This window comes from Rutilus rutilus (genome assembly GCF_951802725.1).
Source record: "Rutilus rutilus genome assembly, chromosome: 18".
In the NCBI taxonomy this organism is placed as follows: Eukaryota; Metazoa; Chordata; class Actinopteri; order Cypriniformes; family Leuciscidae; genus Rutilus; species Rutilus rutilus.
Genome location: NC_140231.1, coordinates 20,597,142 through 20,624,166, shown reverse-complemented (window position 1 = coordinate 20,624,166; position 27,025 = coordinate 20,597,142). Strand labels below are relative to the sequence as shown.

Genomic DNA, 27,025 nt, shown 5'->3' with positions numbered 1-27,025 from the left:
TGCTTTCCCTTTAATGGTCACATTAAATATTCCTACCGTGGCTTCTTTTGTCCATGTAATTTTGTTAATGTGATATTTGACAAACATGATTTCTTAAGGGTCATTTTAGGACTGCTAACATGTGAATATGTTATTCTCATCATGGGTGTCAAACATTAAATAATATCTCCGGCAAAACAATCTGTCAGTGATTTAAAAATGGCAAATAACAAAAAGACAGAAAGAGAAGCATTTCATTCCACATAAACAGAGGTTTGTTCCTCGCGTTTTTTTTTTTTTTTTTACTTTACAAGTGAATCAGTGAATGAACAGGCTATCTCACAGTTAATTTAGATGTTAATTTTGTCCAAAACAGTACAAAATGACTATAATCTAAATGACAACTGTGATAATCTTCAGCACATAGCCAGAAAGAGTGTAAAAACATAGTCCTTTACAAAAAAATAGCAATTACAAAACATTTTTGCCATATCTACGGGCACACTTTACTATGGGAAAATAATAGACAGATTGTCAAAAAGGTTTACCATGTCTAAATGCTTGCATATTTAATCCGATTTGAGTCTGATTCAACGTACATCGTTACAACAAATTACAAAACATTTTTATCTCATATTATTATCTCAATATCCAGGAACATATCCAATATATTTAAATATGGTACCATATTAAGTGCAAATTTTTTAACCATTGCTACTAAACGTTTAGCTTTATTATAAGTGGTTTAACTTTACCTTTACCGAAAGTGAAGTAGTATTTAAATAAAGAGCTAAAGGCCTGGTCTCTCATGCCATATATAAGAGGACTTAGACATTTAGGGAAAATTATAAACATTAAAAAGCAAAAATACATTACATGTAGTACAGTCACAGGGTCAGTATAAACATAAATAGCTTCTTGGATAACTCCAACTAAAATGGATGATGCCCCAAGACCCAGCTGTATTAGATGCAACAGAACAGTCTTGTTGGCTTTTTTGGCAGACATTTTATCACAGGAGGCTGTTTTAGCCACAGCAGCTATAGAGGCATAAGTAAAGATAATAACAGAACATACTAACACAAAAAACATACATGTGAAAGCTATATCGAGTTTCTTATATATCTGCAGTCTGAAAAGAGTAGTTCTTGAGCAGAACAAATTCATTGCTGTGTTTGTGGAATCAATGGAATAGAAAATAATCAACTCAGACAGGGACTGAATCAAACCCATCATCCAAACAACTCCGAAAGCTATGTGAGTTCTTTCCAAATTTGTGATTTCTGCATGTCTGAGAGGGATGCAGATGGCCACATACCTCTCCAGTGACATCAAAGCCAGATTTAAGTTAGAGACATGATAGAGAGCTGTTGCAGCCATGAGAAGAACAAGACAGACATTTTTCATAATTAAAATCCTACTCATAGCACACATAAACAACACTACACTCATAATGAGATTCAGTGTATCGACCCAAAGCATGTGACCAAAGAGAATATAGCGGGATGTCTCCTGAAAAACAGTCTTTTTCCCCAAAGTGAAAATCATGACTCCATTGACATAGAGGAAAATGACACATGGGGTCACAACCAAAACCGCCTTCATTGGTGCATCTTGATTCAAAACCAACAGAGTCTGAGTGAGGTTAGATTTAGATTCATTAAAATTAGACATTTTCAAAAGAGTATAACCACAGATGCAGTTATAGAACACTGAATAGAGTAACACTGCAATATTGCAACGATCCTTGTAACTGCAAATCTACAGTACATGCTTCCCTCACAAGGGTTGTTAAAGGCACAGAGGTCAGAGCATCACATTTTATGTACCATCAAACAGAATCCCAGAGGCTGAGTTGTGTGTGTGCGTCACAAATATCTTTTGTTTTAATAAACGTAATAATTGTTTTATTATTGTGTTTTATTATTATTATTAGGCCTACTTAAAGTATACTCTACTGTGCAATAGTAATATATTTCTGTTCTAATTTCTTCAAGTTAGACCGAACTTTTATTTTGACGGCTTGTCTTAAACACCTTAGTGTTTCTGTGTGTATATGACGAATGATGATAGTTTTATCCAGAGCTGTTACGGATCTGGTTTTATCAAATGAAATGCTCGTGATTTGACTCTCATAGCAGCTCCGCGATGAAGTTCACATGTGTTCATGTCCTCATAGTGAGACGCTGAAAACACCACGAGCGGCACGCAAACTGTGTCGCTCATTCACAGAGACGCGCAGAACATGCAGTACATCAATGTATACATCGATGTATTCACTCATCCATAAACCTTATTGGATTCCATCAGCATGACAGCAAGTTCCATCATTCCGCTCAGCGTCATCAACCTACGCCTTTGTTATTGCAAGAGGTTAGCGAACCCTAGCGGCGAAAAAAATTACATATTGTAGCTTTAACAAAATGTTCAATGTCATCAGCATACAAATACAAATATGCAAAGAATACAAAGAGCTAAAAAAAAAAAAAAAAGCTACAGAAAAAGATCATGAGGGTATGATATTAATCTATACATCAGTTACATTATACAACTTTTGTCATGTTATGTTTAAATAAGTTTCAAGAGGTAAGAAATATATAAGAAGAAGGTAATAATAATAAGAATAATTGGCTTAAGAACAGGTAAGAATAACAGGCAAGAATAATAACAGAATAACCTTAATAACAGGTAAGAATAGGTAAGAAATATTAGGTAATACAGGGTCCAAAGATATGATGGCAAGTTTTAAAGTTGACACTCACACACAGATATATAACTCATATTTTAAAAACTTTTTTTGTATAAAATGTATATTTATTTTCAACAGTAATGTTAACAGCAATAATAAGACATTTCTGTCGTAAGAACAGCTATTCAGCTGATGGACCCCATGCTGCGTTGTCATGGGAACATCCCAGGTGAAAATAATGAGGAAATTATGTTGGCAACCAAATGGCACTTGCACTTGCGGGCTGTGTCCAAATTCAGGGGGTGCTTCTCAATATCCCTCCTCGTTTCCTCGCTCCTCCGTCCTCCAACCTATTGTCCGGAAACCGATCAAGCCTTCACCGATTGAAGAACATCTCAATTCTCTAATTACACTGCGAGGAGGCGAGGATCGAGGAGTGAGGAGGCTTCCAGAGGAGTCATGAGCGAGGATACAAGGGTGTACCCTATGCGGAAGAGTTTTATTGACTAAACGTGAGGCACGTATATCAATTCCCCCTTACATCGGTCACAATCATTTCTTTACCTTTGCAGTTTATATGAACCACATATCTCACATATTTCAACAGGGTATCTTGCTTTATTATTATTTATTATAAATTTCTTAAATAACCAAACTTCAACAACATAAGGGCAGATCCTTTGAGCGCTGCTGATGACGCAGTGAAGTGACACTTGAGTTATCAAGTATTCCAATGTATAAAAAAAGCTTTCATTCGATTCCTCCGCCCTCCTTTTCTTTCCTTGCAGCCTTCCCTCGCGAGGAAAGGTAACGAGGATGCACAAATAAGAATTGAGAAGCAACCTGTGGCTCAATCCTCCGAAGGCCACATTTGAAGGCCGATTGCGTCAGCGGAGTGACGAAGGCTGTCCCAAGTCGAAGGATGCTTTTAATGCGGCCTACCGTCAGAGTTCCACTCCACTTTGGCCCTGTCCCAAATGGCACACTCCGGACTTGTGGACTTTCTCAGAGTCCACACTTTGGTGACGTCATGTAGTGCAGACCTATAGGGCCCTTGGCGCGAGTCCACGAGGTCGCATTGAGAGGTATTTTTGGGACAGACTCAATCGTCAAGCCGGAAATAATGGTCTGGTTGTTGTTGGACAGGAGAAATCACATTTTTACGCTCCGACGTCTTATCTCCATGTCAACTAAACAGCCTAATTTTACAGTTCAATATTTTGATATTGTGCATGCCACCAATAGATACATCATGCTTATTTAAATGATGTATACAGTTGTACATAATAATACATAATGTTCCATTTGAACTAAAATTACAATTTTAACACATAATGAAAATGTGCATGAGTTTCAGATGAATTTACTGGTTTCAATATTCACACTATGTTTGCATATGAATCAGTAAAGCCCTGACATTCGGTTCTATTTATTTAATGAATCATAATGTGATCGTATTATTCAACGCACTATTATTATGTTTGAGACATCAAACACTGGTCGATGACCATAATGTTTGTATAAACTGTAGGTAACAACTGGTAAAATGTACATCTAGGTCATAAAAACCGTAATATTTTCTTCTCAGCCATGTCAACAATTATCCGTGAGCGAAATCTCCTCCCATCGGTTGTCTGATTGGCCTTTCGCAAGGATTCCTGGGTAGTTTGAGCCTGCGTCTATGCGGGCTTCGCGGAAGACCGCTTCAAAGGTACAAAGGGGGCGCTGCTGAGCACACTTCAGAGCGTTAAAATGCTGAATGGGACGGCCTACGGACTCGTAGACTCGGCGAGCACGCGCAATTTAAGTCCACGAGACCGAAAGTCCACATGAAGTGCGCCATTTGGGACAGGGCCTTTTAGACACGTACTTGCGAACTTCCCTAAGCACTTCCCCTCGGTGGAATCCCTGCCGCCATTTTGAAGTGCGTTCCACTTTGTGAAGTGGACGAGGGAAGTTTATATGGATAGACCCTCGCTCCCTCGGTCAAAATCGAGTTTACTTCATATGTACACTTCAGGCAGCTCCATATACCACAATGCAACACGATTGTGACGTCAACGTTTATTGCGTTTAATTTACCCCACCACAAACAACATATAATATTTTAACATGCAAAACCGTTCTATGAGCTGAACTCTGCAGGACAGCGGCCTTCCAGGACCAAACATTGCCTATCCCTGATCTATAGGACATATTTTTAGTGTTTCTATTATATACTGTTCATATTTTTTTTAACAATATCTAATATCAAAATCTAATATCCATGTGTAAAAAGTTAGTTTTTCATAAAAAGTACAATATTTGCCTCTGAGATTAAGTGGAGTTGAATAACAATCTAAAGTACTTCAAATTTATACTTTAATCCAGAGTAATGTATTTATGTCGTTACATTCCACCACTGGTTATTTGGAAAATAAAACTAACAAAATGTATTGTCACATTAACGAATTGTTGCTACCTGTCCTGGGAGTTCAATGCAATGGGACGGTCTGGTTTTGTTGCCTAGCAACTGGTGATAGCTGTTGTGAGGAGTGGCAGTACCATTTGTACTGGACTTTGTATAAACTATATATATATATATACACTCACCTAAAGGATTATTAGGAACACCATACTAATACTGTGTTTGACCCCCTTTCGCCTTCAGAACTGCCTTAATTCTACGTGGCATTGATTCAACAAGGTGCTGAAAGCATTCTTTAGAAATGTTGGCCCATATTGATATGATAGCATCTTGCAGTTGATGGAGATTTGTGGGATGCACATCCAGGGCACGAAGCTCCCGTTCCACCACATCCCAAAGATGCTCTATTGGGTTGAGATCTGGTGACTGTGGGGGCCATTTTAGTACAGTGAACTCATTGTCATGTTCAAGAAACCAATTTGAAATGATTCAAGCTTTGTGACATGGTGCATTATCCTGCTGGAAGTAGCCATCAGAGGATGGGTACATGGTGGTCATAAAGGGATGGACATGGTCAGAAACAATGCTCAGGTAGGCCGTGGCATTTAAACGATGCCCAATTGGCACTAAGGGGCCTAAAGTGTGCCAAGAAAACATCCCCCACACCATTACACCACCACCACCAGCCTGCACAGTGGTAACAAGGCATGATGGATCCATGTTCTCATTCTGTTTACGCCAAATTCTGACTCTACCATCTGAATGTCTCAACAGAAATCGAGACTCATCAGACCAGGCAACATTTTTCCAGTCTTCAACGGTCCAATTTTGGTGAGCTCGTGCAAATTGTAGCCTCTTTTTCCTATTTGTAGTGGAGATGAGTGGTACCCGGTGGGGTCTTCTGCTGTTGTAGCCCATCCGCCTCAAGGTTGTGCGTGTTGTGGCTTCACAAATGCTTTGCTGCATACCTCGGTTGTAACGAGTGGTTATTTCAGTCAAAGTTGCTCTTCTATCAGCTTGAATCAGTCGGCCCATTCTCCTCTGACCTCTAGCATCAACAAGGCATTTTCGCCCACAGGACTGCCGCATACTGGATGTTTTTCCCTTTTCACTCCATTCTTTGTAAACCCTAGAAATGGTTGTGCGTGAAAATCCCAGTAACTGAGCAGATTGTGAAATACTCAGACCGGCCCGTCTGGCACCAACAACCATGCCACGCTCAAAATTGCTTAAATCACCTTTCTTTCCCATTCCGACATTCAGTTTGGAGTTCAGGAGATTGTCTTTACCAGGACCACACCCCTAAATGCATTGAAGCAACTGCCATGTGATTGGTTGATTAGATAATTGCATTAATGAGAAATTGAACAGGTGTTCCTAATAATCCTTTAGGTGAGTGTATATATATATATATATACAGTGAGGAAAATAAGTATTTGAACACCCTGCTATTTTGCAAGTTCTCCCACTTGGAAATCATGGAGGGGTCTGAAATTGACATCATAGGTGCATGTCCACTGTGAGAGACACAATCTAAAAAAAAAAATCCAGAAATCACAATGTATGATTTTTTAACTATTTATTTGTATGATACAGCTGCAAATAAATATTTGAACACCTGAGAAAATCAATGTTAATATTTGGTACAGTAGCCTTTGTTTGCAATTACAGAGGTCAAACATTTCCTGTAGTTTTTCACCAGGTTTGCACACACTGCAGGAGGGATTTTGGCCCACTCCTCCACACAGATCTTCTCTAGATCAGTCAGGTTTCTGGGCTGTCGCTGAGAAACACAGAGTTTGAGCTCCCTCCAAAGATTCTCTATTGGGTTTAGGTCTGGAGACTGGCTAGGCCACGCCAGAACCTTGATATGCTTCTTACAGAGCCACTCCTTGGTTATCCTGGCTGTGTGCTTCGGGTCATTGTCATGTTGGAAGACCCAGCCTCGACCCATCTTCAATGCTCTAACTGAGGGAAGGAGGTTGTTCCCCAAAATCTCGCAATACATGGCCCCGGTCATCCTCTCCTTAATACAGTGCAGTCGCCCTGTCCCATGTGCAGAAAAACACCCCCAAAGCATGATGCTACCACCCCCATGCTTCACAGTAGGGATGGTGTTCTTGGGATGGTACTCATCATTCTTCTTCCTCCAAACACGTTTAGTGGAATTATGACCAAAAAGTTCTATTTTGGTCTCATCTGACCACATGACTTTCTCCCATGACTCCTCTGGATCATCCAAATGGTCATTGGCAAACTTAAGACGGGCCTTGACATGTGCTGGTTTAAGCAGGGGAACCTTCCGTGCCATGCATGATTTCAAACCATGACGTCTTAGTGTATTACCAACAGTAACCTTGGAAACGGTGGTCCCAGCTCTTTTCAGGTCATTGACCAGCTCCTCCCGTGTAGTTCTGGGCTGATTTCTCACCTTTCTTAGGATCATTGAGACACCACGAGGTGAGATCATGCATGGAGCCCCAGTCCGAGGGAGATTGACAGTCATGTTTAGCTTCTTCCATTTTCTAATGATTGCTCCAACAGTGGACCTTTTTTCACCAAGCTGCTTGGCAATTTCCCCGTAGCCCTTTCCAGCCTTGTGGAGGTGTACAATTTTGTCTCTAGTGTCTTTGGACAGCTCTTTGGTCTTGGCCATGTTAGTAGTTGGATTCTTACTGATTGTATGGGGTGGACAGGTGTCTTTATGCAGCTAACGACCTCAAACAGGTGCATCTAATTTAGGATAATAAATGGAGTGGAGGTGGACATTTTAAAGGCAGACTAACAGGTCTTTGAGGGTCAGAATTCTAGCTGATAGACAGGTGTTCAAATACTTATTTGCAGCTGTATCATACAAATAAATAGTTAAAAAATCATATATTGTGATTTCTGGATTTTAATTTTTTTAGATTATATCTCTCACAGTGGACATGCACCTACGATGACAATTTCAGACCCCTCCATGATTTCCAAGTGGGAGAACTTGCAAAATAGCAGGGTGTTCAAATACTTATTTTCCTCACTGTATATATATATATATATATATATATATATATATATATATACTGTAAAAAATTTGTAAAACTGCCCAATCAAAAATTTCAATTGACCGATAACATCTAAATTTTTCAATTGGCCCAAGTGAAAATCTGTACATTTAATTTTAGAATTTACAGAATTTCACTTGGGCCAATTGAAAAATTTAGATGTTATCGGTCAATTGAAATTTTTGATTGGGCAGTGTTACAAATTTTTTACAGTGTATACACACACACACACACACACACACACACACACACACACACATAGTTATAACAAAATGGGGTTGAAATGTTCTAGAATTTCTAAAAATGTTCACCATGGTCAATTTAAGTGCATAATAAAGTCTAAAGAGTATAATCAAATCACATACTGGTAACATAAGTCAACATTTGAACTTTTATTGTATTTTTTTCTTCAGTTTTTATCATTAGATACATCTGATTACTTAATTAAATTGAAACCCAATACTTACATTTAAAAGTGTAATCTGGCAATTTCGTCTCTGGCGTGCAATTAATTCTGGGGTAGGCAGGCTGCAAAGGATCCTTCTGATCCTGCATTCACGGGAAAAAAAGGGAGCATTTGCAGGCCGCATATTGAAGGAGCCTTCGAAGGACCTTCGAATTGGGACAGTCTTCGTCGCACTGCGGTGACGCAATCGGCTATATCTGCTTTCCCCTTTTAACCAAGGGGGTAATCTTTCAGAAAAAACTGAAGCTTCCACGGGTGCCGCCATTGATTAGCGGACCCCCACCTGCTGTTAGCATTCCATTGACTCCCATTCATTTTGGGGTCACTTTGACAGCGAATAACTTTACATCTGAGGCGTTTAAAGACTCCATTTGTCCATCATTTTTTTCTAAAGAAACATGAAAATGTATAAAAGGCTCCATTACCTTGTATCTTACGTTATGGCCCCGTAGAAGCAGTTTTTGTAAAAATAGGCTAACGATTGCGTCATAACCACGCGACTCTCTGTTGCACAGTAGAGAAATTACCGTATGGACAGGAGGAGAAGCTCGCGCGCAATCGGGGGGACGTGGAGGCAAAATGACAAAATAATTAATCAGAATACTTAGCAAAAGTTTCTCCTGCTCCTAGCTCATGGACACCTCCTACTCACACTCTCCGTCTCTGCAAGTTTCGGAAGGGAATGATTCAGATTTCTCTTGGCACAGCTACTAGAAGACAGACAGGTTGCTCACGTCACATCTACGTCGTCAAGCTCAGTTTGAGTCTGTGCAGTACGCTCAGCCATCAGGAAGTGAGTGCTTCTAATTGACTTCACTTTTCTCCGTTGAATCCAGTGGGGTCGCGTGTCCGTTAAGTCTGTGAGACCGTAGGGTGTCCCATTTGTCATTTTAAGCCTCAGAAGGGTGCTAGCGAGCACCCCCTTTGCGGTCGATATGCGCCATCGATGCACACTTTTGCCGAGTTCGTACTGATGCGGGCTCCGCAGCAGACTTCTTCCCGACAGTCAAAGCGGCATTACGTCACGAATGTGCAGACTCGTAGGAACAGGGCCTTAGCAGCGAGCGAGCGAGTGAGCACCCTTCTGAAACCTAAAATGGCAAATGGGACACCCTACGGTCTCATGGACTTAACGGACACACGCATGCGGCAGCCATTGTAAGTCCACAAGACCGAAAGTGCATAAGTGTGCCATTTGGCAGGGCCGTTGACAGGGCCGTTGTCTTCCGATGTTCCCCTCGCCAAGTGTGTTCCAAACGGCTACATAATGGCACACAAGTGCCCTGCTCACTCCAAAGTCCCTACTTCAAGGGATCTGCCCTTCGAAGGGAGTAGGGCATAGGGATGCTCACTTCCGTTTGGAATTCCGTTTGAGCAATAAGCATGTCCCAGCCGGGTTCGTCACTTATTGGGGTCCCCTGGAAACATTTCCGTTGTGGTCAGTGCTATTGCAGCGCGTTTCTGTGTTTGGTTGTGTTGTGAACTTTTGCAGCCCGTTTCTGGTTTGATCACTGTAACCTTATCAGCCCTCTCATATGACCTGAATAACATTGACATGACAATATGTTGTTTCTCTTTATTCTCTTTTATCCTTAAAATATTGTTTCTACATACAGTTTTATGATTTAGGCTTCAGATAATAATTTTTTTTATCTGATGAAATAAAACACCAAAAGGAGAAAGTGTAATTTAGACACCATTCTGACCGAGTCTAAATAGTGAGTCATGTCCAGATGTCATTTCTAATGATTGAGTGCTGAATAAGACTCAAGAGTCGTGTAAGACTAACCTCTCATTAAGAAAATTGTTTGTATTTGTGATGGATTGAGGCCCTGAAGAAAGACGATTAGTGAATCTCTGATGAAATTTTTCTCTGTTATTCTTTATGGAAATACCTATTCCCAAACAATCGTATAAAGAAAAACATGTTTGTCAGTCTGAAAAGTCAATTTAAATAATTAATGCGATCACTAACTTTAAAGTTCAGGGGAGTTCCAGTGGGGGTGTTTGTCGTGATACTCGAGAGCTTTCAAGTCACGAAAGACGCACTTCCTTTTCTAAAAACTCACAGAAGGGAAATATAATTATGTTGTTTGAATATGGTGCAATGACATCCCATAAATGTCATCATGATTAATTCGCACTACTAGATCTTACCTAAACCTTTTGGCAATGTTATTCACATTAAAAAAAAAAAAATTAAAAAAGGAAAATTAAAAGTCTGTTCAAAACTTTTATAATGCTTAAGAGCTAATTATGGTATACTCTTCAAAGCTCTGCATTGTTTATTTTATTTTATTTATTTAATCCTTCCCTTTTTCCCTGTTAGCCATTCTAAAGAGAAGCATTTAATTCCACATAAACACTTTATTTTGTTCCTCGCATGTTTTTTTTTTCCTCACCCTAGTGAATCAGTGAATGAACAGGCCATTACTCACAGTTCATTACTCACAGATGTTAATTCTGTCCAAAACGTTATAAAATAAATGACAACTGTAATAACCATAGTCTTTTACAAAAAATTGCAATTGCAAAACATTTTTGCCATATCCTTACATTGTGCTTATATAATACAAACATAGTCAAAAAGGTTTAACATGTCTTAGGGGCTGTTAGGGGCTGTCCACCTGGCCACTTCATGCGTTTTCTCAGATCGGATAGCTATCCGATCGTGAAAAGACCAGGTGTAAATGCCCTCCGAAACGCATTCGAGACGGATTTGAATCCGATCGCTCAAACCACTTCAGGAGGTGGTCTGGGCCACATTCCTGACGAAACTGGACAAGTGTAAATGCATCTGGTTGTTGAAACCACATATGCAAATTGTACTCCTCCCAAAAATGCTAAAAAAATAAACGTGCGAGAGCGTGTTATAGGCTATATGTAATGTTATAGCCCGATATGACGACGCTACTGGAACACGCATCACCGCAGATGAGAAGCTGAGCATCTCTTCATTAAGCCAACGTGCAAACTATCGCAAATCAAAGTGAAAGTAAGTCGCAGAGGCTTTACACACAATCATCATCATTAAAAGTAAAGAAACGAAATGATCTTACCAGGGCTGTTGCCGCCCTCTCTTATTGCGGTCTTTGATTTTTGAAATTTTAGCTGATGATCAATAAAATGCAGCTCATATCTGTTGCTTTCGGGTGACGTGCACTCCATTAAATCTGCATATAGCGCGGGAATTGAAGATCGGATTTAAATCCGTTTCGCAAAAACACACTTATGTGACCAGGTGTAAATGGAATCGTTTTGATAAATCAGATAGCTATCCGATCTGAGAAAACGCATGAAGTGGCCAGGTGTGAACAGCCCCTAAATGCTTGCATATTTCGTCTGAACTTACTAGCCTATACACCAAATTACACAACATTTTATCTCAGATTATTATTTCAATGTCCAGGAACATATTCAATATATTTAAATATGGTAAATTAAGTGCTTAAAAAAAATTGTTTGCTACTATTACTACACATTGCTACTAAATGTTTTGCTCTATTATAACTGGTTTAACTTTACCTTTACCGAATGTGAAGTAGTATTTGAATATAGAGCTAAAGGCCTGGTCTCTCATGCCATATATAAGAGGACTTAGACATTTAGGGAAAATTATAAACATTAAAAAGCAAAAATACATTACATGTAGTACAGTCACAGGGTCAGTATAAACATAAATAGCTTCTTGGATAACTCCAACTAAAATGGATGATGCCCCAAGACCCAGCTGTATTAGATGCAACAGAACAGTCTTGTTGGCTTTTTTGGCAGACATTTTATCACAGGAGGCTGTTTTAGCCACAGCAGCTATAGAGGCATAAGTAAAGATAATAACAGAACATACTAACACAAAAAACATACATGTGAAAGCTATATCGAGTTTCTTATATATCTGCAGTCTGAAAAGAGTAGTTCTTGAGCAGAACAAATTCATTGCTGTGTTTGTGGAATCAATGGAATAGAAAATAATCAACTCAGACAGGGACTGAATCAAACCCATCATCCAAACAACTCCGAAAGCTATGTGAGTTCTTTCCAAATTTGTGATTTCTGCATGTCTGAGAGGGATGCAGATGGCCACATACCTCTCCAGTGACATCAAAGCCAGATTTAAGGTAGAAACCTGAAACAAAGCTGTTGCAGCAATGAGAAGAACAAGACAGACATTTTTCGTAATTAAAATCCTACTGACACCACATATATACAACACTACACTCATCAAGAGATTAAGCGTATCGACCCAAAGCATGTGACCAAAGAGAATATAGCGGGATGTCTCCTGAAAAACAGTCTTTTTCCCCAAAGTGAAAATCATGACTCCATTGACATAGAGGAAAATGACACATGGGGTCACAAACAAAACCGCCTTCATTGGTGCATCCTGATCCAACACCAACAGAGTCTGAGTGAGGTTAGATTTAGATTCATTAAAATTAGACATTTTCAAAAGAGTATAACCACAGATGCAGTTATAGAACACTGAATAGAGTAACACTGCAATATTGCAACGATCCTTGTAACTGCAAATCTACAGTACATGCTTCCCTCACAAGGGTTGTTAAAGGCACAGAGGTCAGAGCATCACATTTTAAATACCATCAAACAAAATCCCAGTGGCTGGTTTGGGTGCGTGCGTCACAAGCATGCCACAATAGCACACAATAATATAGAAGAGTGTGCATTTTATAATAATTGCCTGACAATAAATAGCATAGCACAAACAGTTGCGTTGTAATGGGAAAAAGGGCTGGGCGTTTCTACTCATTTAAAAAATATATATATATAAACATTTAAATGGTGGCTGTAATAAAAACATGTTCAAACATACATTAAAATATTTAAGTAGCCTGCAGGTTAAATAGTAACCTGCTGGGGACACACTTAACGACTAGCTGAAACATTCTAAGACTGAATTGAACACACTTACAGAGTTTCCACAACTGCAGCAGATTTTAAACACCGACTGAACACTACTGTCTCAGTGATCAGTCGTAAGTAGCCTATATCAAATTACATTCATAATCGGCCTTACAGTCGTTAAGTGTGTCCCCGGCTTGAGTTAATTTTTCTAGCTGACTAAGTCAGTTTTTGAACACTGAATGGCTTTTCTGAGGTAAACGTAACATTATGTGACATTGTTTACATGCTGTTATATCTACGTTTTTCCGCGGTTGAAACACTGGTAAGTTGTAGGCTACTGTATCTTTCAACATACCTTCTGATATTCATTCATGCTTATTTTACACTGTAACTACAGCAATAAAGCAGAAGAGATGTAAGGTCTTTTCTCCATCACCCTAAACTCTCGGTTGACAAACCTTGCTTACTTGAGGTATGCTGGTTTCAAAAATGTGTGAAGGAGTAAATTCAGCCAACTCAGAGTAGGCTATGTTCACAGTTAACACACAAGCCCCCGGTTTCACAGACTAGTTTTAAGCCTAATCCCAGACTAAAATGCATGTTTAAGTTGTTTTAACTGAAAGCAACTTGCACTGGCATATCTTAAAATATGTCAGAGCCATTGTTTTGTCTCAAGATCCTCATCAGAAATGTTTTTTTTTTCTAATGGATAAGACATGTTTATAAAAGCTACTAATTAGGCAAGAATTAAAGGATTGGGCTTAGTTCAGTTAGGACAGGGGTGCCCAATCCTGTTCCTAGAGTTTGATCTGCAGAGTTCAGATCCAACCCTGATCTAACACACTTGAAGATCTTAAATAGTTGATTCAGTTGTGTTGGTTCAGGGTTGGAACTGAACTTTGCAGGAAGGTCAAGGGATCTTTAGGGCCAGCAGACTTGAAGGATTCACCTGTATCATTACTTTTCTCACAGTGGCCAGGGTTACCCAACCCCTGTTCACTTGTGACTTACATTATGGAGGCCTTTTCCACGAAACACTAAATCACTCTGTTGTGTTTTCACATAGCACTCACATCTTTACACTTGAGTGAACATTTACATTTAGTCATTTAGCAGATGCTTTTGTCCAAAGCGACTCACAAATTAGGACCAAATTAAGCGAGTCATCGTGAAGAGGCAAAAACAACGCAAGAAGTGCTCAAAATACAAAGTTAAGGCATTGCTCAGAGTCAGATAAGGGAGGATTAAGGGAAAAGGACAGAATTATTATTATTTTTATGAGATTAAGTGCTCACGGAAGAGTTTTCAGTTGTCTTTTGAATGTTGTCAGGGATTCTGCATTCCGGATGAGGGTGGGGAGATCATTCCAGCATGGAACCGTGAATGAGAATGTTCTGGAAAGTGATTTCGTGGATCTCTGTGATGGTACCATGAGTCGTCGCTCGTTGACCGATCGTAGGCTTCTGGTAGGGATGAAGACTCGTAGGAGCGAGTGAAAGTAGGAGGGAGCTGAGCCTGTGATAGATCTGTAAGCAAGCGTCAATGCCTTGAACTTGATGCGAGCAGCGAGAGGTAGCCAGTGCAGAGAGATGAACAGAGGAGTGACGTGGGCCCTTTTGGGCTGAGCTGCAGCATTCTGAATCATTTGTAGAGGTTTAGTTGCACATGATGGAAGTCCAGCCAGAAGAGCATTGCAGTGATCAAGCTTAGATATGACCAGGGCCTGGACGAGAAGTTGTGTTGCATGCTCAGTTAGGAAAGGCCTGATATTCCTGATGTTTGAACAGTCAAACACACTCTCCTAAAATGAACAGGTTTGTTTGCACAGACAAGAGGGAACGATGACATTTAATAAACCTTTTAAATTCTTTTTTTTTCTTTTTTTTTTAAATGGGGGAGGTATTAAAGTCAAATATCTTAATTTATTTTCTGCAGTCTCTGACTGCATGCATTATATGGTTAAATATTTTTATGACTGCTAAATTGACTGCTGCCTTGGGCAACCAGCTTTCTATAGTCTCTGCTAGTTTCATACCACTTGCAGCACTCGGTCACAGTTTATTTACTGACTGATTAAGTTTTCATTATCTCACATAGCAGCAAGTGGGTTGACAGATTAATCAGTTTTTTTTCTTGTTCATGGTTAGTAGTGACTTTTTATTTTATTGTATTTTATTTTTTATGAAAATATTGATGAAATGAAAACAATAATGCTTTCAATATACACTTATCAATATATGTGCTCATACTCTGTAGAGAGAAATAAACAATGATTCCTAGCACTAATAACACACATCTGGCAATAAACATATTTAATTATTTGTTTCAGTATGTTTAAACAGAATTTAACTTTAAGATGTTCAATTCTGGATATTCTGGAAGTCGTATGTGTTTACCCAGAAAAACAAGACAGCACAGTTATTTAAGTGTGCATAAACTCCATTAACCATCTCAAGTCATATTTTTAGTTATAGAGAATAATCGTTTTATTATCTCAGTAATGAAAGTAAAAGAGGTTTCAAGTCAGCACATGCTAATTGTTTGCCCCCTACTACTAAATCTCTGTTTTGCCTTTTAGGACCAAATGTGATGTAGTACTTAAATATAGAGCTAAAGGCCTGGGGCCGTATGTATAAAGAATCTTAATGCAAAGAGTAGCTCCTAGTGACAAAATTCTAAGAAAATTCTTAGAAATGTGGCCGTTTACTCTTAAAATTAAAGAAAAACTCCTAGTAAAGAAAAAAGTAATTTAGAAAGCATCTTAACCCTTAAAAGAGGTCTTAAGGTCAAAATTGTTAGGAGCACGGACGAGGACTTTTAAGAGGCTTAAGAGTTTCTTTAGCAGAGGAGAAAATGGCAGAAAGACGAAGAGGGAGAAGAAATGTGTTGCAGACAATGGATGACAGTGAGTTAATAAGACGCTATAGATTAGATCGTGCAGGGATCATGTTTGTGACTGATCTTTTTAGAGACACGCTAATATCTCCGACACAGCGCAGAAATGCCATAGCGCCTGAAATGAAAGTAATCGCTACATTACGATATTTGGCAACTGGGAAAATTCCATGTTTGATACATTCAAACCAACATTCAAACCACCGCTTAAATAGACATGCCAGCAATCAGTGTAACTGGAAAGAGTGGAACAATTTTTATCATTCTAAGCAATCAAATACCTTATAGGAAATCAACAGCATGGTAAATAAAAAAAGGATTTATATACACATATATAATGTGTATGTGTGTGTGTGTGAGAGAACGATCAAATAGGAAAAATTACGCATGTAAGTTCAAAGTGGAGGCTTAGAATAGACCCTATACTTAAAATCACTTTTTTTTTTTCTTCTTGGACAACCAACCAATCACAGTCTTCAAAAGATCGTGTCATACATAGCAACGGGGTCAACCCCGCCTCCTCACTAAGATAAAAGTTTTTGTATTTTCCTTACTCAGAGTTGCTCTCAGATCGGTCCCGAATCGCTCTTAAGCTAAGACTCCTACATAAAAGTTTTTGAGCTAAATTAAGAGTTTTCTGAGAGGATTCTTAGAATCTTTATGAATACGGGCCCTGATCTCTCAGACCATATATGAGAGAACTTAGATATCTTGGTAAAATCATAAACACTAAAAAACAAAAATACATTATGTGTAACAAAGTCATATAATCAATATACAAATAAATTGTACAGATTAAAATGGATGCAGCACAGAGACCCAGCTGTATTAGATGCAACAGAACAGTCCTGGTGGCTTTTTTGGCTGATGCCTTAACAAGAGGCTGTTTTAGCCACAGCAGCTATAGAGGCATAAGTAAAGATAAAAACAAAACACACTAACACAAAAAATACACAAGTGAAGGCTAAATCCAGATTCTTATATATCTGCAGTCTGAAAAGAGTATTTCTTGAGCAGAATAAAGGCATTGCTGTCTTTGTAGTGTCAATGGAAATAATCAACTCAGACAATTAAGCACTGAATCAAACCCATCATCCAAATAACACCAATGGCCATGTTAGTTCTTCTGGTGATTTCTGCATGTCTGAGAGAGATCCAATATTTGGACAAAAGAAATCAATTCCCTTTTCACTCACCTATATTTACAGATGGTTTGAAAGTGGAAAATGGTGTAACAGCGGCAATGGTGACTGGACATCGAAGTTATCGAATCCGTATTCCAAAACAGTGCTCAATTTTCTCTGCTGAAGCACGTGCTTTGCTTTTAGCTTTGGAACAAATTGAAAAAACACAACAAAAGGATTCTATAATTTTTACAGACTCTAAATCTTGCCTTCAAGCAATGGACACTTTAAAACTTGTTCATCCTTTAGTGGACTGCATCTTAACCAAAGTGGATTATCTACAGAATCAGTTCTTCAGTATTATCTTCTGCTGGGTTCCAGGCCATGTTGGACTTTCAGGAAATGAGCGAGCTGATGCAGCTGCTAAAGAAGCTCTTAATCAGGAAGTTAGTGAATGTCAAATTCCTCCCTCAGATATTAGACCTTTTATTAATCAGTATATATTAGATAAGTGGCAAGAGGAGTGGAGCACGTGCAAGAATAATAAGCTATATGAGATTCATCCGGAAATTTCAAACAGACTTTTAATCACTCTTAAAACTAGATCTGATCAAGTGGTATTCACCAGATTTCATATAGGTCATACAAGTTTGACTCATGCTTTTTTGCTTAAACTTTATGCATTTTTTGTAAGATTCCCCTCTCTGTTAAACATATTTTATTGGACTGTCCTGGGTATAATACAAGTAGAATGCTCTTTTATGAAGTTATTTCACTTAAGGACTTATTTAGTAAGATTATACCTGAAAAGGTTTTGGATTTTTTTATCTCTTTAAATGTTAATTAAAATGTTTTTGTATAATATGATTTGGTGTGTTTGTTTGCTTGGTTTTATGGTATTTATATGATATTTGTATTTTTGTAATGGAATTTTTGCCATGAAAATAGCCTTAGATAAAACATTCTATCTATCTATCTATCCATCTATCTATCTGAGAGGGATGAGCCCTGACAGAGAGAGCATTTTTCATAATATTAATCCTACAGCAGATACAGACAACAGTGAACTCATAAAGAGATCAAGGCAAAGCAGTATTGTGAGATAAAAAGGTCACAATTACTTTTCATTTTTTAATTCTGTGACAGAAACATGATGTATGTGAGTTAAGTGTATTAACGAAGACTGTCTATATAGGCCTACCCTTCAGGGCTACACATATTTTGTAGTCAAGGAACGATATACAATAGAAATTCAGAAGATGTATTCTGTAATGTCCGCTATGTGATGCATTATAGAAACACAAGACGAAACGAGATGAATATACAAACTCACGTCAGACTTGAAGCTTCTAAGCTAAACAGACATAGCCAAACAAACCCAGAGCATGGATTCGAAAACAGACCTCAATAATAGAACAAAGATGTCTGCTATGCTGATATACAAGTTCCTGTACATTGGTAAACAACATCAACAAATTACATCTCAGCTGAGCATTATCAGAGAATGTCATAAATTCTTACATTCAACAAGGTTAAATATATATATATATATTTTAATACATTTATCAGTATGCATGTGTGTATAGCCTATATGCAGGGTCTTGATGAAATCACAATACAGTATGTCCACCTCTACAAATAATTTTAATAAAAACAAATCATAGGGCCATTTAAAAAGATGAATTGATCAATTTAACTGATAGACAAATAGATTGCACAGATGCATTGGAAAGGACAGAGCAGTCATGTCAAACAGTAGCCTATGGATAAACTCTATAAGACGCTTGGACAAGAGAAAACTGCAAAATATGAATTCAAAACTGTACTGTTACAGACCACTGAGCAATAATCAACTCTAGAATTTATACAATAAAAGGAAAAGCTGTAAAAAATTACCCAAACACATCATATGAGTTTTTGTTTATGAACAAATTATCTGACATAATGCTACATGCTTTAGCTGTTGCACATATTAGTCTGTTTGTATAGATTTCCAGAAGGATTAGAGGCTTAAAGTCTCAAATTGTATCTATTGTAAATTATTGACAGTGTGATAAAAGCAGTTGTCATAAGATTAAATGGACAAAAAAACATTTTACATCCCATATTTGTGGTTACTACACTGGCAAACATTGTGACAAGTGTGGTTTAATGTGATACATGCTTTTCCATAAGTCAGTTATTTTTGTGTGGTTGATCTCACATCATACACAATCTCATATTTTAAACTTTAAGAGAAATCTATTTTTGTATCTTAATAATGAAAGAATATTATCAACTAAAGCCTTTTAGATAACATTTACATAGTTTTTTCTCCCCCCTATCAGTTAGTATCTATTTTTCCTCCTCCTATCGCTGTATTACATCTATTTTGCTTTTTGAGACCAAATATGAAGTAGTATTTAAATAAAGAGCTAAAGGCCTGGTCTCTCAGGCCATATATAAGAGAACTTAGACATTTGGGGAAAATCATAAACACTACAAAGCAAAAATACATTACATGTAATGATGTCATATAGTTAGTATAAACATAAATGACTTCTTGGATAACTCCAACTAAGATTGATGCAGCACAGAGACCCAACTGTATTAGATGCAACAGAACAGTCTTGTTGGCTTTTTTGGCAGACATTTTATCACAAGAGGCTGTTTTAGCCACAGCAGCTATAGAGGCATAAGTGAATATAATAACAAAAGTCACTACGACAAAAAATACACATGTAAAAGCTATTTCAAGTTTCTTATATATCTGCAGTCTGAAGAGAGTAGTTCTTGAGCAGAACAAATTCATCACTGTGTTTGTTGTATCAATGGAATAGAAGATAATAATCTCAGACAAGCACTGAATCAAACCCATCATCCAAATAACACCAATGGCCATGTTAGTTCTTTTGTAACTGGTGATTTCTGCATGTCTGAGAGGGATGCAGATGGCCACATACCTCTCCAGTGACATCAAAGCCAGATTTAGTACGGCAATCTGATAGAGGGATTGTGCAGCCGCAAGAAGAATGATACAGACATTTTTCAAAATAAAAATCCTGCTTACAGCACACACAAACAACACTACACTCATAAAGAGATTGAGCGTATCGACCCAAAGCATGTGACCAAACAAAATGTAGCGAGATGTCTCCTGAAAAACAGTCTTTTTCCTCAAGGTGAAGATCATGACTCCATTGACATAAAGGAAAATAACACATGTGGTCACACACAGGAATGTTTTCACCGGTGCATCTTGATCTACCAGGAATGGACTCTGAGTGAGGTTAGATGTAGAACCATTAAAAGCAGACATATTCAGAAAAAATAAAACATGAAGATGTTAACCTCAGATGCTGGTATAGCACACTGACTAATACTGCAATCTACAATGTCCTTGGATTGTGTACAAATCTCCAGGCTTGTGTGCTGTTGATGGCACAGAGTGAGAAAGATCAGAGTGTCACACTTTAAATATTGTTAAATTCATTATTATGTTAAGTACGTGTTGAATCCCAGTGGTTGTTTCGTGTATGTGGGGGGTGGGGGGAGGTCTGTGTGTGTTTACTTTGTTTACCTTGTAATTTGGCAAAACCTCCCTGGGAGGTTTGTTGGAAGCAGGGCCGGATTAAGAATTCAGAGGCAATTTACATAATTATTCCTATGATGTAAAATCCATATAGCCTATAAATGTACTGTATAAATGAAAATTAATATTTCAAAAGTGTATTTTACATTACACTATAGTATAGTTCTTCACTTGCAAGAAATAAACCCTTGAGCTTTTATTTTGGAGAAAACACCAGATCACCATGCTGATCATGAAAGCAAAGTACGCACTTTTCTTTAAATCACGCAGCACAAACAGAATGGCTATATAGGCTACTTACTTAAAGTCTTGTGCTGTTTTATAAAGGCACAAAGCCATATCACGGTTTCGATTTTAGTTCGTTGGCAAAATATAACGCTAGAGACCTTTATGTTAGGCTATACATTTTACATCTCATATGTGTTGGGAAAAGAAGAAGAGCGAGTTCGGCAAAAGGCTACTTTCAAGCCCCTCACGCCCTACCACTGTAGATATTTAGTGGCGGGCATCTTTTAGCCAAAAAGACAGGCACTTAGTGCAAATATACGTTCTGTTATCAGAAATGTAAAAAAACAAGGATTTTTTTTTCTTCCGCTCGCTTGGGCCCCATAATGCCCATTGAATAATTCGGCCCTGGGTGCCCCCCTATTGGCTGGTGCCCCAGGGCACTCGCCCAGTCCCGTCTATGGATAATCCGGCCCTGGTTCGAAGCTAGTTATTATAGCTAATAAAGTTTTACAAAATTATATTTTTCTTACACAAACGCATCGCTTCGCTTCAGAATGCCTTTATTAAACCCCTGGAGATGTATGGATTACTTTTATGATGGATGGGTGCATTTGTTTGGGCTACAAAATATCGCCCCCCATTCACTCCCATTATAAAGCTTGGAAGAGCCAGGATATTTTTAAATATATCTCTGATTGTGTTCGTCTGAAAGACGTTAGTCATATACACTTAGGATGTCTTGAGGGTGAGTAAATCATGTGATAATTTTCATTTGTGGGTGAACTTTAAGCTCTGTAAATTACTGCTAATTGAACTTTTAAAGTCTGCATGTAATCAAAATGGACACGATATCCATTGTTAGTGCACATTAATAATCTTTTAGTGAACAATTAATCCATGCAAATGAATCCAATATTTGTTTGTCTTCATAATCTTTAATCAAAATCTGAAATTTGCTTTCCCTCTGGAATGGTGTTCCTTCTCTGATGATGTCAGTTTGACGGCTTTGGGCAAAACAACCTTAAAGTCACCATGAAATCAAAAAAGATGATTCTAGTTTTTTTAATGGAATATTGCAGTATTATAAATTATTTGTCATTTACATTTTCGAAATAATTTCCCCTTCCTTTTGCAATGCATGTCATCTCTTCTCTGATGATGTGTTTTTGGCGTAAGGGCGGGACAACCATGTCACTCATATGAGATCACATCAACAGCAAACCACAATGATACAATGATCCAGTCAATTCCTGATGGACAAAATCAAGTCCCGCCCTACATTTTTTAGTTTGAGACGCCGCTTCACTCAGTCATACACAGTGCGTCTGAAATCACATACTGTCTGAGTAGAATTTGAATTTACTTCACGACTATATAATATGATATGGGTAGTAAAATTAAATTCGTACGAACTAAATCTTCCATGTTGTTACTGTCATGTGACCTACTAGCATCAGTTGCTTCCATTCACTGCCATTCACAAATCCTCTCCTGTGGCCTCATGGGATAGTTAAGTGTCCATCGAATCCGCACTTCAGAATCTCGGAGGAAGTAGGTCATCCGGATACTTTTCACCTACTGTTTTTCAAATCCATAGTGAAGGAACCGTGAGAGCTTTGAAACACAAAGACAACACAGAATAAAGCTAGAATTAAATTGAGGCCTTGTCCACACGGAGACGCGTTTAGCTGTAGGCCTATACGTAATTTTTTTGTATCATATTGGCGTTTCGTCCTGACGGATCCGGCGTTTTGGGAGCCTGAAACCGCAATCTTTTTTAAACCAGATCCCAAAGTGGATAAATCTGAAAACAACACCCTTGCGTTTTCATATGTAGGCCTCCAGCAAATCCGTATATTTTGTGAAACGATGATGTCATCACCCCACGTGTCGACCCTAGTCAGATGTCTGTTGTCTGATTAAGACAATTCATATTTTGTACCAGGCCATTTATGGTTGTTCAATAAAGTTCTTGGTAAAAAAAAAAAAAAAAAGAAGAAGAAGAAGAAGAAGAAAAAGCTACTGCAATTATTATTGTATACAGCGCACAAGGTTTTTACCATAGACAGTATAAGAAGTGGACAGAGCCATCTCATTGGAACTCAATTGAGACAAGTGAAGCCCATTTTTAGCGATTTTTTAGCACTTCCATTCCTGATGCGCAGACTCAAACCGACTCAAACTAAGCTTGATGACGTGAGCAACCTGTCTGACAGATGTAAATCTTCTAGTAGCTGTGCGTGCAAACTGCCAACGTTAATCTTGCAGAGACGGCGAGCTTGAGCAAAGAGTTCTTTGGTGTGAGTAAGCAGGAGTAAGTATTCTGATTAATTATTTTGTATAGTATTTATTTTAAAATGTAACGCCAGGGCTTCTCCCTTGACGTCCCCCCGATTGCCTGCGAGCTTCTCCTCCTGTCTGTACGGTAATTTCTCTACTGTGCGACAGAGTCGAGTGGTTATGACGCAATCGTTAGCCTATTTTTACAAAAACTGTTTCTACGGGGCCATAATGTAACATAGAAGGTAATGGAGCCCTTTATACATTGTCGTGTTTCTTTAGAAATAAATAATGGACAACTGGAGTCTTTAAACGCCTCAGATGTAAAGTTATTCGCTGTCAAAGTGACGCCAAAATGAATGGGAGTCAATGGAATGCTAACGCAAGTGAAGTTCTGCTACAAGATGGCGGCACGCGGCCGGCTTCAACTTCCGGTCGATGGATTACCCGCCTGGTTTTTACGCTCATGCTCCAAGTCTTCTTCTCTGTTTTTATTGTATCTCTGTGGCAGAATTACAGCGCCACATTCTGGTCTGGAATGTATACTACATTGTTTTGAGTCGGTTTCAGTGTTTTCCTGTGTGCACTTATTTATTTGAATTTATTTTAGAACGAGGGAAAAAAAGATCGGATAGGGAAAGTTCTAGCTTCATGTGGCATCAGGGAGCCACTATCAATATGCGTATGCAGGGTATTTGAATTCGCTTTTGAACACATGCTCGCTTTCTACTTTCACTTTCCAATTCGCGATCACGCATACTGTGTATAGGGAGCCGCAGTACTGACTCAAAAAATAAAGTAATGACTCACAAGCTGATGATGACCACTGAGTTTTGCGCAGAAATCGCTTTGAATGTATTTTTTAATGCAAACAAACAAACAAAAACACTCACAGTCTGCTTTCCAGATCATGTGCACGCATACACATGCAACAGTTTACATAATTTTTTTTATGATCAAATGAGAGACATACAGTGCCCTCCACAATTAATGGCACCCCTGGTAAATATGATCAAAACTGGCTGTAAAAAATAAATCTGCATCGTTTATCCTTTTGATCTTTCATTCAAAAAATGTGCAAAATTCTAACCTTTCATTGAAGTAAAAGAATTGAAAGTGGGGGGAAATCACATTATGAAATAAATGTTTTTCTCCAAAACACATTGGCCACAATTATTGGCACCCCTAGAATTTTTTACGAGTAAAATATCTCTGAAGTATATTCCCATTAATATTTACCTTTTTTAGTACACCAGGGTGACTAGGAACATGAAACTGTCCAGCTATGACTTCGTGTTTCACAGGAGTTTAAATATGAGGAAACACAAAGGCCAAATCCCCTTAATCATCCATCACAATGAGTAAAACCACAGAATATAGTTCTGATGCGTAGCAAAAGATTGTTGACCATCACAAAATAGAAAGTGGCTGTAAGACAATAGCTAAAGAATTGAAAATCCCCATTTTGACCATCAGGGCAATAATTAAGAAGTTCCAATCAACTAAAGATGTTACGAATCTGCCAGGAAGAGGACGTGTGTCTATACTGTCCTGAGACCTGAGAGTTTGCCTGGTGTGCATTTTATAATTGTTCTTGCTATTTGGGATAAGTAGGACCTAATAAGTATAATAACTAAAATTTGTTTTTGTACAGGAAGTAGTTTTTGCAGAAAATTATGTCCTCATGTGAGGACAGTGGGTCTATGATTTACCATATGATGTCCTCAAAAAGCAATCAAAAAACAAACTTAAATGGTTGTAATTCAAGAATGCTTTGGAATATAGACATATGGTTGGTCTCGTTTTTAAGAAGACATTTGCCAGATTATTGTAGAAGTGAAATAAATTATGAAAGTGAAACAGAAAAAAACAAAGTTATAAGTTTGAGTTCATGAAAATATAGAATGTAAAAATATAATTATTTATTATTTTATATAAAATATATATATTATAAAATATATTTTACTCTAAAACTGCTAGAAAATTAAAGCCAAACATCTAAACAAGTTGTCTTCCAAATTTTAGGTTGATATCTCAAAAAATGAGCTTTCAGTAAGATTTTATTTGGGCGCAGTAACAAACTTTTTCACTAGATGGACAGCCAGCTTCCTTACTGACCATATAAGGGCGTCTCCATTTTCATATGTTTTGAGTGATCTGAACCATGTCTTTCCATAATTTCATACAATTTATGAAGTATACATCCTATTCAGAAATAGTATGGGTGTTTTGGCAGTATTTGATTTGATTTCAACCTCTAATAAACATAAAAAGAGCACATATGTGCGTTATAGCTCGCTGCCGCAGAATCCATAATATTTTTCTTTATATTCTAAACATTTTCAGACCTTTTTTTCTCATAACATTTAATCGGTGTTATCTTTTGAACTCTTGGCATGAAAACAAACTGAGGTTTCTACCAATCTTTCATGATTTTTCATGTTTATTTCTATTTCAAAATAAAGGCCTAAACACGCCTAATGAATATGAAATATTATTGTTGCAAATTGATAAATTACTGCTTTTCTGTAATTTATTTGAAAAAAACAGCCACCAAATATGAAAACTAGAGATTGTAAGCTTTCAAATGATATATAGTTTGTCAATATTACTTTAGGTTTTTACTAAGATATTATTGTTCTAAATATATATGGGCAATATATACCTGTGGGACGGTGACAGTTAAGGGGATAACGTAATATAGTCCCAATGTCCTCAAACGAGTGCTTCACATTTACTGATGTCCTAGAGTGCTACTATTACTAAAATATGTCAAATTTTAATCCCCATATGATGATAGAGACAGTATTGTACATAAATACATTTGTTTCATTCATATAATTTGAATAGATTTTTTACCTGGGTCATTTTTCTTTCGGGAACTGGTGTCGAAGATTTAGGGTTAGGGTTAGGGTCATTTTCTTCTCACTGACATTGGTGTAATGTTGTGATATCACCACAAGATGGTGTGGGCAGTGTCCCTAAATGTGGCCAACATGTCTAAGATTTACAAATTTGACTATCATTGTGTCAAGAGGCAAAAATGTAATGTCCTGAGGTCGCAGGGACTCAGGAGGTTAATGCACGGCGAGGATGAAAGTTTGAGTGGCCAAAGACTCTTCAAGGATCACAGATGGAGAATTGCAGAGATTAGTTGAGTCTTAGGGTCAGAAAGCCACAAAAAAAACCTACATCCCCACATGTTGTTTGGGAGGGTTTCAAGAAAAATCCTCCTCGCTCCTCCAGAAACAAACTCCAGCAAATTTAATTGTCAGACATGACTGGAACTTCAAACGGCACAGGGTTCTGTGGTCAGCTGAGACTAAAAAAATAGCTTTTTGGCAGCAAACACACTAGATGGGTTTGGTAAACCCAAGGATAAAAAGTACCCCATGTGTACAATTTAATATACTGTTGGATCTTTAATGTTGTGGGCATATTTTTCTGCTGGAGGTCCTGGATTTCTTGTTCAGATA

General features: G+C 38.0%; 3 protein-coding genes across 3 annotated transcripts; all 3 read right to left on the bottom strand.

Moving 5' to 3' along the window:
- Positions 1-696: 696 nt before the first annotated feature.
- On the bottom strand, positions 697-1,653 carry LOC311277660 (odorant receptor 131-2-like; the record flags this gene model as incomplete). The annotated part of the gene is made up of 1 exon (XM_084388029.1): positions 697-1,653. One exon carries the CDS (start codon positions 1,651-1,653, stop codon positions 697-699), a length of 957 nt encoding a protein of 318 aa, XP_084244155.1.
- A 10,422-nt stretch (positions 1,654-12,075) lies between these two features.
- Positions 12,076-13,032, bottom strand: LOC311277659 (odorant receptor 131-2-like; the record flags this gene model as incomplete). Its single annotated transcript, XM_084388028.1, has 1 exon — positions 12,076-13,032. One exon carries the CDS (start codon positions 13,030-13,032, stop codon positions 12,076-12,078), a length of 957 nt encoding a protein of 318 aa, XP_084244154.1.
- Positions 13,033-19,793: 6,761 nt separating this feature from the next.
- On the bottom strand, positions 19,794-20,768 carry LOC311277658 (odorant receptor 131-2-like; the record flags this gene model as incomplete). Its single annotated transcript, XM_084388027.1, has 1 exon — positions 19,794-20,768. The coding sequence occupies one exon, from the start codon at positions 20,766-20,768 to the stop codon at positions 19,794-19,796; it is 975 nt and encodes a 324-aa protein (XP_084244153.1).
- Between the last annotated feature and the right edge of the window lie 6,257 nt (positions 20,769-27,025).